Here is a 17,892-nt window from a genome sequence, read left to right on the forward strand (position 1 = left end):
ATATCCAACAGGCAGTTCTCTGACACCGGCTGGGTATCGTACAATTCACCTCAATCCTACACCGTCTACCTGGAGATAGCATCAGATCCCACAGGTTAATTGTGGGAGATAGCATCAGATCCCACAGGCTCATTGCTATAGACTGGCATGCCTACATAGAGACACATTTCAGACAGCTTCTACTAGCAAGTCCAAGGTTGTCACCTGTGCTCCTGACCCAATGGCTATAGAACAGAGGCTCCACTGACCCCTCCTTGGGTTCAGTTAATTTGCTAGAGCAGCTCACAGAACTCAGAGAAACATTTTACTTACTAGATCACCAGTTTACTCAGGAACAGCAAGGTGGAAGAGATGCACAGGGAAAGGGAGCCAAGATTGCATACTCCCTAAACACACCACCCTCCCCAAATCACCACGTGTTCACAAATGTGGAAGTTCTCCAAATCCTGTCCTGTTGGTGATTTTGGAGGCTATATTACATAGGCATGGTTGATTAAATCAGTGGCCATTCGTGACTGATTCAACCTCCAGTCCCTCTTTCCTCCATGGTGGTTGAAGTAGCAGAGCTGAAAGTTCCAATCTTCTGTCGCATGTTTGGTTCTCCCAGTACCCAGCCCCCATCCCTAGGAGGGATCCTAAAACACACCTTTGTTGCTGTCATCACTTAGGAAATTCCCTGTGCTGGGAACTGGGTTGAAGACTAAATATACATACTTATTATTATAAATCACATGATCACACCCATGATTTCCTTTATTTTTTCAATTTTCTGCCTTTACCTTTCTCCTTTTTCTTTCATTAGTGTTTCTTTTTCCGTGTCCATGTCAGGATTTGTGTGAATGTCTGCTTGTCTCCTGCCACATTTTCTGTGCTCTCATCTCTTCTGTTAGGTTCTTTTTTGTGTATCTTCATTTCTTATGAGGGGTTCTAATCTCCAGTGTGATTAAAAATGAATTAAAACAGATCTTTAAAAATTAGCATCATGCTTTGTGTTGAGTACGATCACAATAGGTTATACTGATTTTACTTGTATGTTGTTGGAGTCAGTACATTTTAAACTTACTCTTCTAGGTTAATGACAAAAATTCAAACTTTGTAACAGAATGTCCTTGCACTTTGTACCATTCCTGCAGAGCCTCCCCTTATCCTCTGCTCTGAAGTACAGGGAACTGAGACTTGCAAGCCGTATTGCCTAGTCTTTCTTGTCAGTTAGCGTCTGCCTGTATTCAGCCTGGGGGAGGCAGTAATAGGGTATTGGAAGCGAGGAGGAAGAGAGAAGCCTGAGTGTTAAGGCCACCTCTCTCTGCTTTGTGTGGTATCTCTGGCCAGTGACTGTAGCTCTTCTCTGGCTCTAGTTCCCATCAGCCAAGTCTCTGGTGGTTCCAGTATCCATCAGTGACCCTAGCCCCTCGTTTCTAGTAATACCACAATTTCCTTTCGTTCCTCCATCCTGGGAGAGGCGGTGGCTTCCTGTTACTGGCTAATCTTTGGGTCACCTTGTGTTTTTATCTCCTGGTTGGCTTTGCAGCCCTTCTGTCATCTTTATCACCAATTCCTGGTATTAAATTCCCTCTTCAGAATGGTTTCTGTTTTTCTAGTAAGACCTTGATTGATAAGCCCTTAAAAAAAGAAATCAATAACAGAAAGGGGACAAAATAAATAGGCAGACACAAAAACAAAGAGAAGGAAAGCAAAGGAGCAAGATTGTAGAAGTCTAGTGAAGGGAACATGGAAAGAAGGGACAGATTTGGAGAGGGTGGCTCACTCATGAACACTGTGCTGAAGTTGTGATGACCTGTTTGCTTTTCTCTTGGCTCTCCATATAGGTGGTGTGCAGATCCTGCCTTACTAAACTGTTTGAAGCAAAAAAGCACCATAGTCAGGTTGGTTTTACTTCTTAGTCCTTTCCTACAGGTTGTGTTTCCAAAAATAGTTGGTTTGCTGAATATGATTTCTAGTCTGTCTTCTTCATTCTTACTCAGTACATTGTTTCCTGCGTTTCTCTTAGGTCTTTGCCAGAATTCAGATTCTTCCTGCAATTGATTTTTTTCTTGGAGGGACTGTCCTTTCCCTCTTAAATTGTTTAACTCCACCAGCTCCTCTTTCTTAAGCGTGTACATGCATATTAAAAGGCACAGGAGGAGATGGCATCTTGGAGCTGCTGGTATATTACAATCAGAGGGTAGTGACAGTATTCCTGTACAACATTTTTTTCCTTTTGAGAATAGAGTAAGATATAAATAGAACTATTCCCTTTACCCCTTCCCTTCCTATCTTTATACTTAGAGACTACCCAACAAAATTTTCTTCAGCCCTCCTGTGTCCTTTAAGTTATGGCTCAGTCATAATCCACCTCTTCCTCAAGGACCAATTCAAATCTGACCTCATCCCACAAGTCTCTCCTAATACACCCTCTCATATGTGTGTGTGCATGCATACCTGCCAGCACCATAAAGCACTCAACAGTAAGTTCAATAAGGCCAGATCGCATGCTTGTTTTCTTTGTATCCCACCAGGGCCTGCTTTATGTTATACGTGTCTAATTTTTATTCAAATTGAATTGCTTCAGTAAACAAGCAGAGTAATTGACCCCTAGCCTTAAATGCTAACATCAGTAGTACCATTTTTCCATGGCCAAAGCAAACATTGTGACACAAAGTGCATATGCCACCTTCTATTCTCATCTTTTCTCACTCTTTCAAATTCTTTAGCCTTCACTGTAAATGTGCATATGCTGCCTACCCCTTAACCCCACTTTAGTGGTTTAGAGATTATAGAGCAGCTTTTATAACTTAGATAGAGTAGTATTCACATCACCAAGAAAAGAAAGAGTAGAGAGAAAAGTTTAAAAGATGAGTACATATTTTAGGACTGTTAATCTCACACAATTTTTCCTTTATTTCAGTTCATCATGTGCCTTTTATTTATTTTATTTAAAAAAATTTTTTTAACGTTTATTCATTTTTGAGAGACAGAGTATGAGCGGGGAATGGGCAGAGAGAGAGGGAGACACAGAATCTGAAGCAGACTCCAGGCTCTGAGCTGTCAGCACAGAGCCCGACGTGGGGCTCGAACTCACGAACTGCAAGATCATGACCTGAGCCAAAGTCCGACGCTCAACTGACTGAGCCACCCAGGCGCACCTCATGTGCCTTTTAGACACCTACTATTTCCCCAGTATGGTTCTAAAATACTTTGGGAGAAGTAAAAGACCTAACACATACAGCTTTTTGGTCATGGGTAATTTATAATCAAATTATGTACATAAACTAAAAACATAAAGTGTAATAGTATATGGAATGTACTGTTAATGCTATAGAAATTTAAACAGTAGAAGATTTTTAATGATGCCAGGTTACTCTTGGAGAAGATAATTTTTAGCTGAACATAGAAGGAATTACAGAATTTAAGTTGATTGTGGTTTGAGGATAGAATGTCCATGTTATTCAGATATTCTTCTTCAGGGCATTCATGCAAGGCTTTTATCGTATCTGTATTATATTGTAAGAATGAATAACATTTACAAACATGTATCAAGTACTAAGTACGTTATGTTCCACTTCAGTATCTTATTGAGTCCTCAACAGCTCTATGAGTTTCTTTGATTCTATTATTTATATTTGACATTTCTTAAATCAGCATGAGTCTTTTATATTTCTTCCCCCCCACCTAAAAAATTTATTATTAAATTGATAGTGTGCCTTATGATTGAGAAAGTATAATATATTCATCCTCTAGTTTACAGACCGTGAAATACAGGCTTGGGTTCAGTGACTTGTTAGATACCAGAGAATTTAGGATTTGTAGCTGCGTCTGATTACAAAGCCTGTGTATCCTTAACAACTTTTTTATATTACCTTCCTAGCCATTATGGAAATCTAGCTAGAACAATTTAGTCTTCAGGAATAGTGGAGGTTGAGTTTGGAAAGGAAACCAGCTGATGAAAGATTTGGAATTCTAGGCTCAGATGCTTGGATTTAATGTTGTCAACAGGGGGAATTACTGTGGGGTGCAAGTATGGGTTCTTTTGTTATTTTTAAGACATTCTTCCTTCTGTTACTTAGTTGGTTTTTGACATGCGTTTATTTACTCTTAAGTAAAATTGTCTTTTAAATTATATTTCTAGATACCCTAGAAAAAGAAATAGTTTGATAGAGCTACCTGATGACTATAGCTGCCTCCTAAATCAAGCTTCTCATTTCAGGTAAGAAGAAATTTTTTTTTTTTAAATTTTAAGCTTGTAATTGGTATGCACCACCACTAGCTAACTTTTTAAAAATTGACCACTTAGCATCTTTTATAACAGTGATTGCTCATTTCTTTTTTATTATTGAGGTGAGATCCATAAAACATACAGTTCATGATGACAAAGTATACAATTCAATACAATTTAGTGTCTGCACAATGTTGTGCAACCACCACCTCTCTCTAGTTTGAAAACTTTTTCATCATCCCGAGAAACACCTTGTATCCACTAAGTAATCACACCCCATTTCCCTCTTTCCCAGTCCCCTGGTAATCAATAATCTGCTTTCTGTCTCTGAATTTGCCTACTCTCTATACATCATATAAAAGGTATCATATATGATTTTTTGTGTCTTGCTGCTTTCACATAGTATAGTTTTTGAAGTCCATCCAAGTTGTAGCATGTATTCTGCCCTTTCTTGGCTAAATAATATTCTACTGTAGGGGTGCCTGGCTGGCTTAGTTGGTGGAATTGGAGCCCCCTGTTAGGTATAGCTATTACTTAAAAATAAAATCTTAAATATTCCATTGTATGTATATACAGAGTTTGTTTATCCATTTATCCATTGATGAGCACTTAGGTTGTTTCCCTCTTTTGATTATTATGAATAATGCTACCGTAAACATTCATGTACAAGTTTCTATGTGGGCATATATTTTCATTTCTCTTATATATATTCCTAGGAGTAGAATTATTGGGTCATTATGGTAATTCTATCTTTAACTCTTTGAGTTGCCAGTAAGCAGTTTTCCATAAATGGCTGTCCCATTTTACATTTCCATCAGCAGTGTAAGTTTTGAGAGAGAGAGAGCACATGGGGGGCAGAGAGGGAGAGAGAGAGACTATCAAGCAGGCTCTGCTCTGTCAGTGCACAGCTCGACATGGGGCGTAAACTCATGAACCATGAGATCATGACCTGAGCTGAAATCAAGTTGGATGCTTAACCAACTGAGCCACCCAGGTGCCCTAATACACATTTTCTAAATGACCACTGATGTTGAACACCTTTTCATGTGCTTTTTGGACATTTGTATATGTTCTTTGGAGAAATGCCTGTTCAAGCCCTTTGCCCATCTTGTAATTGGACTGTCTGTTTTGTTGTTGAGTTGTAAGATTTCTTTATACTGAAGGGGAAGGAGACTCTTCCTTTCTTCCCTCTCTGTTCCTCCCTCTCTGTTCTTCCCTCTAGGTAAATAATTAAATTGACATAAGACAGAATAATATGAGAGGGATGCCTGGGCAGCTCAGTTGGTTAAGCATTTGACTTCAGCTCGAGTCACAATCTCAGTTTATGAGTTTGAACCCTGCATCAGGCTCCATGCTGACAGTGTGGAGCCTGCTTGGGATTCTCTCTCTCAGATTAATAGGAGAAAAACCAATTTAATTTCATATATATGGGAGATCACAGAGATACGTGACTCAAAGAAGAAACTAGGTTTATACTTTATAGTTAAAGAAACAATTATTTGTGAAGATTTGACAAAACAAAGGAGTTTACACTTCGAGTACCAAATTAATGAAGAAGTAAGAGAGTTTATATATACAGCCTTCTTGACTTTGATTTCCCTAACTTTGGCAGTAAGGGTATTTTCTATCCTTCTGGTATAGGGAGGATACCTTCACATGGGAGATTTATTTCCTGCTTTCGGGAGAACGAAATAGATGTCAGAGCGTCCTTTTTGCACCTGCTGTTTCTTAAGTAACTTTAATTCAAAGTAATCATTATGCCAAAGCAGCATACTTTGGGGTGGCCTATTCTGTTCTCTTTTAGTCTATTCTTAATAGTTTTATAGTTTAGCTCTGTATTTAAGCTGTGGGTCTGTTTTGAGTTAATTTTTGGAATAAAGCAGGAAGTCTGGCTTCATTCTTTTTTTTTTTTTTTTTTCATGTGGTTTCCACTTATCACAGCACCATTTTTTAAGAGACTATTCTTCCCTTATTGGATAGTCTTGGCACCCACGTTGAAAATCAGTTGGCCAGTGATGTTTGGGTTTCTTTCTAAATCCTAAAGTCTGTTCCATTGGTCTCTATGTCTGTCTATCCTTATGCTAGTACCACACTTTTAAGTTACTATAGCTTTGTAAAAGAAGTTTTAAAATTGTTACATGTGAGCCTTCCAACTTTATTTTTCTTTTTCAGTGTTGTTTTAATTATTTGAGGCCCCTTGAAGTTACATACAAATATGAGGATTGGCTTTTCCATTTCTGCAAAAAGGCAGTTAGAATTTTAATAGAGATTAAATTAATCCTATAGATTACTTTGGGGAGTATTGCCATCTTAATAACATTAAGTACTCCAGTCCATGAACATGGATGCCTTCCCGTATTTAGACCTTCTTTAATTTCTTTCTGCAGTATTTTGTAGTTTCCAGTGTACAAGTCTTGCCCTCTTTGGTTAAATTTATTCCTGGATATTTTAGTATTTTAGATGCTATTGTGAATGAAATTATTTATCTTTTTTTTTAAGTTTATTTATTTATTTTGAGAGAGAGGACATGCAAGTGGGGGAGTGGCAGAGGGACAGGAAGACAGAGAATCCCAAGCAGACTCCGCACTGTCAGCATGGGGCCCAACATGGGGCTCAAACTCATGAAACCGTGAGATCATGACCTGAGCCAAAACCAAGAGTCAGACACTTAACCAACAGAGCCACCCAGGCGCCCCTGCAATTATTTTTCTTAATTTCCTTTTTGGATTGTTCCATTGCTGGTGTATTGAAAAACAGTTGATTTTTGTGTGTACCCTACAACTTAACCTGGGTATCCATAGGGATTACAGTTAACATCCTAAATTTATTTATTTTTTTAACATTCTAAATTTAGTTTGACTTGACAACATCATAGTTTCAGCTGCATAATTAACTGTTCCTTTCTAATTTTTTCTCCCTTCTTTATGTTGTTGAGGTCACAGATTACATTTTTATGCATTCTGTGCATGTTAATGTAGATTTATAATGATGGTTTGTTCATTTGTCTTTTAAATAATATAGTAAACAAAAAAGAGGAGTCATTTTTCCAAAGTTATAATAATACTAGCTTTTATACTTACATGTGTAGTTAGTTTTACCAGTTATCTGTATTTTTTTTACATGGCTGCAAGTTGCCATTGGTGTTTTTCTGTTTTGGCTTGAAGGACTCCCTTTATTACTTCTTGTAAGACAGGCCTAGCAGCGATGAACTTCCTTAGCATTTGTTGGTCTGGGAATGTCTTCATTTCTCCTTTGTTTTTAAAAGATAGTTTTGGCAGATGTAGAATTCTTAGTTGACAGCTTTTTTTCTTTGAGGACATTACATGTATCCTACTGCCTTCTAGCCTCCATGGTTTCAGCTGTTAATTTTATTGAGGATTCCTTGTATGTGATGAATTGCTTTTCTTGCTGCTTTCAAGCTTCTTTCTTTGTCTCTGACTTTTGACAGCTTGATCATAATATGTCTTCTGTGTGAATCTCTTTGAATTTGTCCTGTTTGTAGTTCAGTTTCACTCCTGACATGTAAATTCATGTTTTTCAACAAATTTGAGGAGTTTGGGCCATTATTTCTTCAAAAAAATATTTTTTCACTTGCTGCTCCTTCTGTGACTCTCATAATATGTGTGTATGTTGGTATGCTTGATGGTGTCCCATAAATCCCTCTGTTCCTTTTTATTCATTCTTATTTCTTTCTGCTCCTCTTCCTCAGTAATTTTAACTATCCTGTCTTAAAATTCACTGATTCTTCTGCCAGCTCAGATATGCAGTTAAACCCCTTTAGTAGGTTTTTTATTTCAGCTGTTGTACTTTTCTATTTGTTTCTTTTTTTTATAATTTCTCTTTGCTAGTATTTCCTACTCTTTCATGTGTTTTCCTAATTTCCTTTAGTTCTTTGTCAATGGTTTCCATCAGCTCTTTGAACTCATTTAAGAGTTAATTTAGAATCTTTGATTATTAACAAGTGTCATGTCTGGGCTTCCTCAGGGATGATTTCTGTCAGTTTCTTTTTTTCCTGTGAATAGGCCATCATTTCTGTTTCTTTGTAAGCTTTGTGAGTTTTGGTGAGAACTGGACGTTTTGAATATTGTAATATAGTAGCTCTGGAAATCAGATTCTACCCCCTCCCCTGGAATTGCCACTGTTACTTGATGAAGGCTGTAGTTGTCTGTTTGTTTAGTGACCAAACTGGTTTTTGCAGAGACTGTATTCCTTATTATGTGTTCACTGAAGTCTCTGTTCCATTTTTGCTGCCGTCAGCCAGTGAACTGACAGATTTCCTTAAATTTCTGGATCCAATAAGAAAAAATATAAAGAATATTCTGTCTCTTTAAGTCCCCTCTGCCATCACCGCCAAGGAAGTCCCTTCAGCCCATAGAAGTTGAAACAATAGCCAGTGTGTGTGTCAGCCCCTGAGTGAACTGCCAGGAAGAAGTAAACAACCCTGAGTTTTGAGGACAACCCTCATTTTTTTGAGGGGGTGGTAGCCACTACACAAAAAGCCAAAATTTACTAAAATTTACCAGCCTCTTTCTTTGTTAAGCACTCCTGTGGATGCTGCAATGATCACCTAGATTCCAAGTTCCAGAATAGTTGCTTCAGACAGTTCTTGCCAGATCAACAGTTGTATTGGTAGAGGAACCAATTCCTGGAGCTCCTTACTCCACCATCTTCTATGACATCTCTCCTCAATTTTTTTTTTTAAAGCTACAGGAGCCTTTTGTGTTTTTTTAAGCACTCGAAGAATCTTCATTTATTCATGTATCTTTACATGTACAAGTGTGGTCAACACATCCATCCACTGAAATAACCCTGTTTTCAACTTCACAAACAAGTAGTTCTCTTAGAAATATCTTTTATATGTGTGTCTTTAAGCACTGTTTTATGTGCATTACAGTGAGGTGACCACATCCTCACTGAAATAACACTGAAGAACCCCCACTTTTTTTTTCCAAGCAAAATCTTATATGGAAGCCCATTATTACAGTAAAACAAATAATAGCATTGTGGCTCAGGTTTAAGCCTGATACTAGAGAGAGGAGTAAACCTCCTTAGCTTTGTGTGGCACCATGCCCCCCGCCACACACACACCTCAATCAGATTAAAACCTAATGTAAAACAGTGTTTCTTAGACTTTCTTTTATCTTCCTCTTCCTTTTCGCTGATTATTTTCCAAAAAAAAAATCTGGATGATAAAGACTGGTGAGAAGTAAAATACACTAGTTACATTATACTCATTACTAATATCATGTATTAGTTACCTTTGTAAGAAAATAGCATGATGTTAAATACCTTATTCTGTATGATAAAATAGTATCCTATAAAGTAACAGTTTACACTTGCTAAATATGACGTAAGTTATTCAGATAGCATAAATTCATGAGCTACGTACCACCGATGTAATGTCCCTATAGAAATTCTGTTGATATCTGCCTTAACCATTGGTGTGTGAATATTTCATATTTGAATCACAATGCATCATGTCTTGGAAATAATAGGCCAAAATTCCAATAGGCCATAATTGATGCAATTATGTATCCTTGACACTCAGGTGGCATCACACCATCACCCATAGCAAATCGGATTAATAATGATGACATGAAATGAGCAGTAACTTGTAATTAGAAGGCAAGAATGTCAGCAGTCTGAAAATCAAAACCTATTCGAGAATTCATTGCTGATGTACCAGTAACACAGCATCTTTTTCCTAAACTGCAGGATTCCTAAGCTCAGTTAGGAGTTATGTAATATTAAGTAAGCATTGCACAGCTGCCAAACTTCTTAATAAACTTTAATTAGAGTTCTCAGAAAACACAAAGAATCTTAAATTTTGTTTTAAGGATATCAATAATTCTAATGAACTGCCTTGGTGTCCAAAGTGACTATTATAGTCCTTAGTCATAAGTTAAATAACTTGCTGTCATTTGAAGGGGCCAAAAATAGGGATTGCAGTGTATCATCATTTTTAGGGCTTGAAGAACCCAACGGTGGCCTACTCTGAGAATCACTACCCTACAGCATGACTGAGGAAATTCTCATATTCAGTTATAACCCCTGCTTTGAACCCTGAAGCCAGGGAGTTTAACTGCCCCAGCAGGGCCTTGGGCAGCCCATTCTCCAGTCTCTGTTACTAGATAGAACTCACCTTGGTATTAGCTACCTTGCTGCTTGTCTCATGCAGGTTAAGTTCAGCCACCTAAAGAAATGGTTGCATCATTTACCTCCCAGCCCTCAAAAAATTAGCTAGGTCATGTCAGAGATTGCATCCAGCTCTAAATTCAGTGATTCCCCTAATCTTAGGGCTGTATTGCTACCACAGAATCCCAGTGAATAAGTATTATCTTCCTGGCATTAAAGAGTATCACTGTTGGCTCTTAGGAGGATGTGAGAAAAGTGTTAGTCATTAATCACAGTGAAGATCCCCCTGGATGATATTACTACTTACTGGTTTCAAGTAAAAATGAAAATAAATCTGATGATCTCCTCCAGTTTTATTGTCACCATCAGTTTCTGTTAAGACTGAGTCATTTGGGGGCACCTAGATGGCTCAGTCAGTTAAGTGTCCCTCTCTTGATTTTGGCTCTGGTCATGGTCTCACTGTCATGAGATTGAGCCCTGTGTCAGGCTCCACGTGGAGCCTGATTGAGATTCTCTCTCCCACTCTCTCTCCCCCCGCTCCCACTTGTATTCTCTACCCACATTCAACAAAATGGATGGGAAATGTGTCTGAACCCTTGCTGCACATCATGATAAAAAAAAAAAAATTGGGGGCACCTGAGTGGCTCAGTCAGTTAAGTATCTGACTTTGACTAAGGTCATGATCTCACGGTTCATGGGTTTGAGCCCCACATCAGGCTCTGTGCTGACAGCTACAGATCTGAAGCCTGATTTGAATTCTGTGTCTCCCTCTCTCTTCCCCCTCCCCTACTTGTGCTCTGTCTCTCTGTCTCTCTCTCTGTCTCTCACAATAGTAAACATTAAAAAAATTTTTTAAAAATTGTATACCTAACAAGGTCATATTGAGGACATAAACTGTCTCTAAAAATAAGTAAATAAACCTAAAAAATAAATAAAAGACTGGGTCACATGGGTGGCTCAATTGGTTAAGCATCTGACTTCGGCTTAAGGCATGATCTTGTGGTTCCTGAGTTTGAGCCCAGCTTCTGGTGAGCTCGAGCCCTGTCAGGTGAGCTCCTCTTCTCTCTCCCTCTATCTCGGTCTCTGTCTCTGTCTCTCTCCCCACTCTCTCCCTCCCTCTCTCTCTCTCTCTCTGCCCTTCACTCACTTGCGCCTTCTCTCAAAAAAAAAAAAAAAAAAAGACTGAGCTATTTCTGCCATAGGAGGGTAAGCTGCTTGGTTACTATACTTTAGGTATCACCTTTATTTTCCTCTGTAGGATACTAGAGACTAGGACTCAGCCATCTTTCACTAAAGGTGAAAGATACTAGCTTTATCCAAAAAGAGCTATAATTATATTCTTTCCCCTAGAAGTGAAATAGTCCCCTCATCTACAGAAGATGGGTGGAATATCTATGCACGGAGTCTTTCTGCTCCTCATAGACAGTGGTGGTTTTCTTATCTTCGCTGAAAAACAAAGGATCAGAGAATAAACTGTTAATGCCCTGTTGGAGATTATTTTGGTGCTCTTTATTCTGACCTCATTGGATCTCAGCTTAGTGGTTGCATTTATTTTTTTACTGCCCAAATAAAGGAATTCTGGATGTTTCTGTTATGTCCATTGTAAGGCAGAGATAGGGGTGGAAAGCTCCTTTTTTCCAGGGTGGCCATTATCACTTTAATTCAGAGAATGATCCCCCTCCTTTGGGGGGCATTGTAGCAAGGCTATAGCATACTACTACATAAAATGGCAGGTCTCAAAGTACTGCTTGGTTCAAGCAAGCCAACTCTGTCACTTTTTCCTTCCTAAAGACTTGCTTTGTTTCCCAGATGGAGGGTATATCAACTTTAAGACTACAGTCTCTCATTTCAGCCCTAAAGATCTCAATACTTAAATGGACAGGAAATGTGTCTGAACCCTTACTGCACATTGTGATTAAAAAAAAAAAAATTGTACACCTAAAAAGGTCATATTCCTCTGATATTGAGGATATAAGTTTGACTAAACCAATCCAGAGGAGGGAGCTGACTATAAGTTGGTCATGTCAGATGAAGACTGGATTCTATAAATGTATCACAATGTCAGTGAGGCATATTTAATGGCCAAACTATGGAATTATCAGGACACTATATACTTAATAGTAAATCTTCTTAATCAGGAGATTGTTTTGTTACGTCCTTATTAAAGAAGAACCACCTAATTAAATGTTTTCTTGTGTTTTAGGATCTTTGTTTGCTACAAAGCAGCCAGTGATGAACACATTTCATTGCTAACTGGATATGTCATGCTTTTATTGTTTTTCCACCACACTGATTTTTTCTTTCCCTTTGAGGTGCCCACGGTCTGCAGATGATGAACGAAAGCACCCTGTCCTCTGTCTTTTCTGTGGAGCCATACTGTGTTCTCAGAACATTTGCTGCCAAGAAATTGTGAATGGGGAAGAGGTTGGAGCTTGCATTTTTCATGCACTTCACTGTGGAGCTGGAGTCTGCATTTTCCTAAAGTGAGTAGTGAGTGTTTCGGAATCTTCATAATGAATTTAGGGAATCTGGATCCAATCTGGAAGCTATTATGGTAGGATAGTGTGTTGATAGGAAATGATCACATGAAATTGCATTAGAGAAGATATTACAGAATAAGTAAAAAACAAAAACAAACAAAAAAACCAAATCAAAACAGACAAAAAAATCCATAGGATTCTGTCCACATTTTAATTTTTTGTGAAATGTCTTAAGCATGATAGACTTTGCATTGATTACTCTGGTGTTACAGAACACTCAGGTACAATGAAAGGGCTTGGAGTCCTAAAAACAAGTATATTTAAAAAGTACCTGTACATTGCTATTTTAAGTTGTCCTTTGAATATTTTCATTTTCTTCATTTCCTCTATCAAAGCAACTGTTGTTTTCCCTGGTCTCTCTGCAAAAGACTGAGAGTGGAACATAGTTATTTCATGTTTATGAAAGAAGAGTGCAAGTTGCCTGAGAGAGAAAATTCAAAGTGGATGCGTGTGCTTTTTCTTTCCATCTCCCCATGTACTGTAGTTTCTGTTTATGTAAGCCCATGTCTCCCTAACCATTGCCTGTAGGCATCTGTTGGAACAATGTGAATGAATGCATGGAAGTCACATCCAAATACCTATTTTCTTCTTGTAGGGAACCTACAGCAAATAAACCCACTACCTATTCCAACTGCTTGTTTTGTAATGTCACTCTATAGTACCTATCCCTTCTGTATACACATACCCAAACATTATTTGTATGTCTTCATTTCTCTGCTGTAAGAGTCCCAAGTACCTTCAAAGTGGCAGTGATTCTTTATAATTTGCACTATTGGAGGCTGGCTCTGACCAGAAAAGGCTTAATTAACACTTGCCTCGCTGACCTTCTTTTCTGGCCCAAAGTTATCAGATGTTGTTCTGTGCTTCTGCTAAGCTCCCTCCCACTCCAGATCGTGGGTCAGGAAACAGAACAGAAACAACATTGGCCATCATTTTCCATGGTATCTGTGGTTCAAGTAGAACAGCTTCCTTCCTCTCTTCAGTATATTCAGTCAGTATTAATGGTCCTGTTTCCCTAAATCCATTGATTTTTCCCATAATGTCAATAAAAATAACAATATTCACTGTCTTTTTTTAGACAAAACACAGTTTAGTCTATTTGTCTATGTTTACTGTCTTTATACTGAATTCCTGACAGATACTGGCCATATCTTTTCTCTAGATTAACTTTGATGCAGTGCCTATCATTTGCACTCATGCAGTTAATAATATTTCCTCTTGGTTCTTTTGTCCTTCAGAATCCGAGAATGCAGAGTAGTTCTGGTTGAAGGTAAAGCCAGAGGCTGTGCCTATCCAGCCCCTTATTTGGATGAATATGGAGAAACAGACCCTGGCCTGAAGTAAGATTAGTTTTTGTTTGTTTGTTTCATTGTAGTCACATTATTGTACATGGATGGTAACAGTTCTTTAAACACAGAAACTAATGCTAAATATTGAAAGATATTTTTAAATAGTTGCAAATTAAAAATATTAAATATGATATGATCCTGAGGAGCACATAATTTTGAACAGCTTTGTGCTGCTTTAGAATGTGAAGGTAATACTTTTCCAAAATTAAAGACACCCAGCTGTTCTAATGTTTGAATGTTATGTTATTTTTAAGCAACCTTTCTACAGAATTATGTATGGAGGTAGTTTTTGGATTAAGGGAGAAAAAGGCTGAATGGTTCAAAGTAGTTAATGACTGAGCATAAGAAATCTGAGTTGTTCCAGAAAGGTACAAAGAAGCAGAATTTTTAAATTAATTAGGCAATTTGAAAATCCCCAATCAGCTGAGACACTTTGAGTGCCTCCAGAATGAGAATCTCACAGTTCTCCATTACTGGCAACGGCCAAATTTTAGTCATTTTGGATTAGCTGCTCTACAGTGTTACAAACTGTACAACCTTAGAATTGATGGGGAGTTGTTTTATTTAAATATTTGCTAATCACCAGCAATTTTTTTGTGTGTCATAAAGACAACAATTAGCAAATATTTCTGAGAAGCAGAATATAATTTGAGGGCTTAGTATTCTTTACCTCAGACTTAATCTCTACTATACAAAAACCAGAAATTAAAGCTAAATACACTGTATGAAGCTGAAAAGCCATTAAAGCTCTATCAGACTAAGTACCCAAAAAAAGAATAAAGCTGCTTCGGGTTATAAATCTCATTGTCCATTTAAATGAGGTCTAATAATGCCTATGATATACTTTGCCTATTTTCTGAGTAATCAAGGAGTAAATTTCTGCTTCATCAGCTAAGTAACCTATTAAGTTCATGGTGATCAGTAGTGAAGGGAGAATATCCCTTTTGAAACCCTCTTGGTAATTACCCCCCTGCTCTAAGAACATCTCGCCTGGGTGGCTCAATCAGTTAAGCAACTGATTTTGGCTCAGGCCATGATCTCACAGCTTGTGAGTTCAAGCCCCACAATGGGCTTTATGCTGACAGCTCAGAACCTGGATCCTGCTTCGGATTCTGTCTGCCTCTCTCTCTGCCCCTCCCCTGCTTGTGCTCTATCTGTCTGTCTCTCCCCCTCTCTCTCCAAAAATAAATAAGCATTAAAATTTTTTTTATTTCTAAAAAAAAGTATTTATTTATTTATTTTTATGTTTCTTTTATTTTTGAGAGAGAGAGAGAGAGAGAGAGAGAGCAAGCACAAGCAGGAAAGGGGCAAAGAGAGAGAGAGAGACACAGACTCTGAAGCAGACTCCAGACTCTGAGCTTTCAGCACGGAGCCCAATGCGGGGCTCAAACCTACAAACTGTGTGATCATGACCTGAGCCGAAGTCAGATGCTTAACTGACTGAGCCACCCAGGAGCCCTCCCCACCCCCCAAAAAAATTTTTTTTAAAGTTTGAACTAATTTGGGCAATAAAGATATGGGCAGTTATTTGATTCAAACTTACATGTTGGTGTTTTTTGTTTTCCTGAAGGAGGGGCAATCCCCTTCATTTATCTCGTGAACGGTATCGGAAGCTCCATTTGGTGTGGCAACAGCACTGCATTATAGAAGAGATTGCTAGGAGCCAGGAAACTAATCAGATGTTATTTGGATTCAACTGGCAGTTATTGTGAGCTTCAACTCTGCCTTGGGACAATCACAAGTGAAGACAGTAATGAAGACTGATTGAAAATTATGGAGATCTTTCTTTCTGAGGGCTGGGGAAGGGTTGGAGGGTCTTTTGCTCCATGTCCAGATTTGCATACATTAATAAAATATTCCTTAATGGAATATTGCTTTCAATTAGTGAAAATATGCTTAAAGGAGTAAAAGAACGACATAGATTAATGTTTCATATTCCAGAACACTAAAAAAATTCTTCTTCACCCCAAATGTCTCACTGTGCTATTTCCAGAAAACTCATTTCCCTTCATAATCTGTCCCATTTCATGTCATTTCATTCACCTGGTAAATGAAGTCACATCAAGCAGTCATGGACATTTTTATATGTTGGTTAACTCTTCTACAGTTCTGTTTTTGGTATTTCCCACACACACCCAAGTTTCATTTAGCTGACATTGGAACACTGACAAGATTCTAATCTGTGGTAGTCTTCCTTGCAGCTCAAGAGGAATTGCAGGAACCATGCAGTATACTTCAGTTGAGAAAGTTTTCAGAAGAGTAAATTTCTTTTAAGGAATTCCCCCTAATGTGCCACTTAGTGTTTCAGCCAGAAATTAAACAGTTCTATGGACAGAGTTGCCACTTCTAAGACAAATTTCTGCCACTGTGGAAAAGCTTTTTTCCCACAGTAGACCTCAAGAAGAGTTAGGATAATGTATTCATTATTCATCCCTGACGGGCCAAAGAAAGTGTAATCCTCTCCTTTTACCACAAATAGCTTTGTTAAGTTTTGAAATTATACTTTCTATTTCCAAAGGCAAGTTTCTAAAATGAGTTCACTTATCTCTTGTTTGACTCTTAAAAACCTGAGGCAGTTCTGATATAAAACTGTCTATAGAATGAGGACAAGAAAATTCCCCCAATGAATGGAGCATGGCAGCTGTAAATTAGAACAATCAGATTTAAGCCAATTCTGTAACCTATGTCTTTGTTAAAGACAAATCCTTCGTTATCTGTGTACAATGTTTTCATAAACTCTGGTTTTATGTCTAGTACAGACAACCAAAAAAGCCATGTGATCAGTAGTCTGTGTCCTGTTATAATATGCTGTGGTTGAGCCATCTTGTTTATAAATAGTGCTCTCCTGAATCCGTGCATAGACTTCTTGATTTTTGGCTTTAACTTTTTATATCAAGAACTTGTGATATGAGCAGCAGATAGAAGATAAATTGAAATCTTCCATTTTAGCTTCTGTTGTCTCTGGAATAATGTTATGAATTTGAAAAGATGCATTCAAAGATCATCTGATTTTGCCTTTGGTGACTACGTCATATATGTGTGTACATGTTTTCCTGTCTTCTTTTTGCTCAGCCAAGGCAAGCAAATAAAAGTATATTTGCACAGTGATTGATGATGCACATTTGGGGTTAGATTTTTTTGGTATTTTTTATGTAAAGTGGGTTTTGCAGTAAAGGATGGGCATGAACAGGCATCAGAATCACAATCATGATTTTCTACTTGAATAATTATTATTCAGAAGGTATCAGGAAATAGATACAACTCCAGTGAGCAATCTGTAACAGTTGATGAATGAGGATCAGAAAATTCAGTATTCAGTTTGTCCAATTTGCCAGTATGATTAAGTGATAAGAACATCTCCCTTTATTTCTTAGATAATTTTTTTGGATGGATTGTCTGACTTGGTAAGTCTGAGCCAAAATAGGCAACAGGAGGTACTGACTTCTGCTCTGATTGGCCCCAATTTAGCAAAGATATACTGACTTTGTTTCTAGTCTTTTTATATTCATTTCATAAATCCTGGGCTTAAGCTCTGAGGCTGCCAGAGGGACTATCCTGTAATGGCCAGTCAGACCTTTACTGCCAAAGAACCCATTTCATATTGAGTTCCACTTTTGAGATTGATTCAGACCCCTGCACTGTAGATGAACACGTG

General features: G+C 38.0%; 1 protein-coding gene across 1 annotated transcript in view; it reads left to right on the plus strand.

Annotated features, from left to right (window-relative positions):
- The window catches only part of UBR1 (ubiquitin protein ligase E3 component n-recognin 1), a 135,479-nt gene extending 117,880 nt beyond the window's left edge, over window positions 1-17,599 (plus strand). Inside the window, exons 43-47 of the mRNA XM_058737962.1 lie at window positions 1,827-1,883; window positions 4,127-4,204; window positions 12,661-12,831; window positions 14,127-14,228; window positions 15,808-17,599. Coding sequence (XP_058593945.1) covers window positions 1,827-1,883; window positions 4,127-4,204; window positions 12,661-12,831; window positions 14,127-14,228; window positions 15,808-15,949 — 550 coding nt within the window. The 3' untranslated portion in view covers window positions 15,950-17,599. The remainder of the gene's footprint in view (window positions 1-1,826; window positions 1,884-4,126; window positions 4,205-12,660; window positions 12,832-14,126; window positions 14,229-15,807) is intronic.
- The last annotated feature ends 293 nt before the right edge of the window (window positions 17,600-17,892 follow it).

The sequence above is a fragment of the Neofelis nebulosa genome, chromosome 7, assembly GCF_028018385.1.
Source record: "Neofelis nebulosa isolate mNeoNeb1 chromosome 7, mNeoNeb1.pri, whole genome shotgun sequence".
Lineage (NCBI taxonomy): Eukaryota > Metazoa > Chordata > Mammalia > Carnivora > Felidae > Neofelis > Neofelis nebulosa.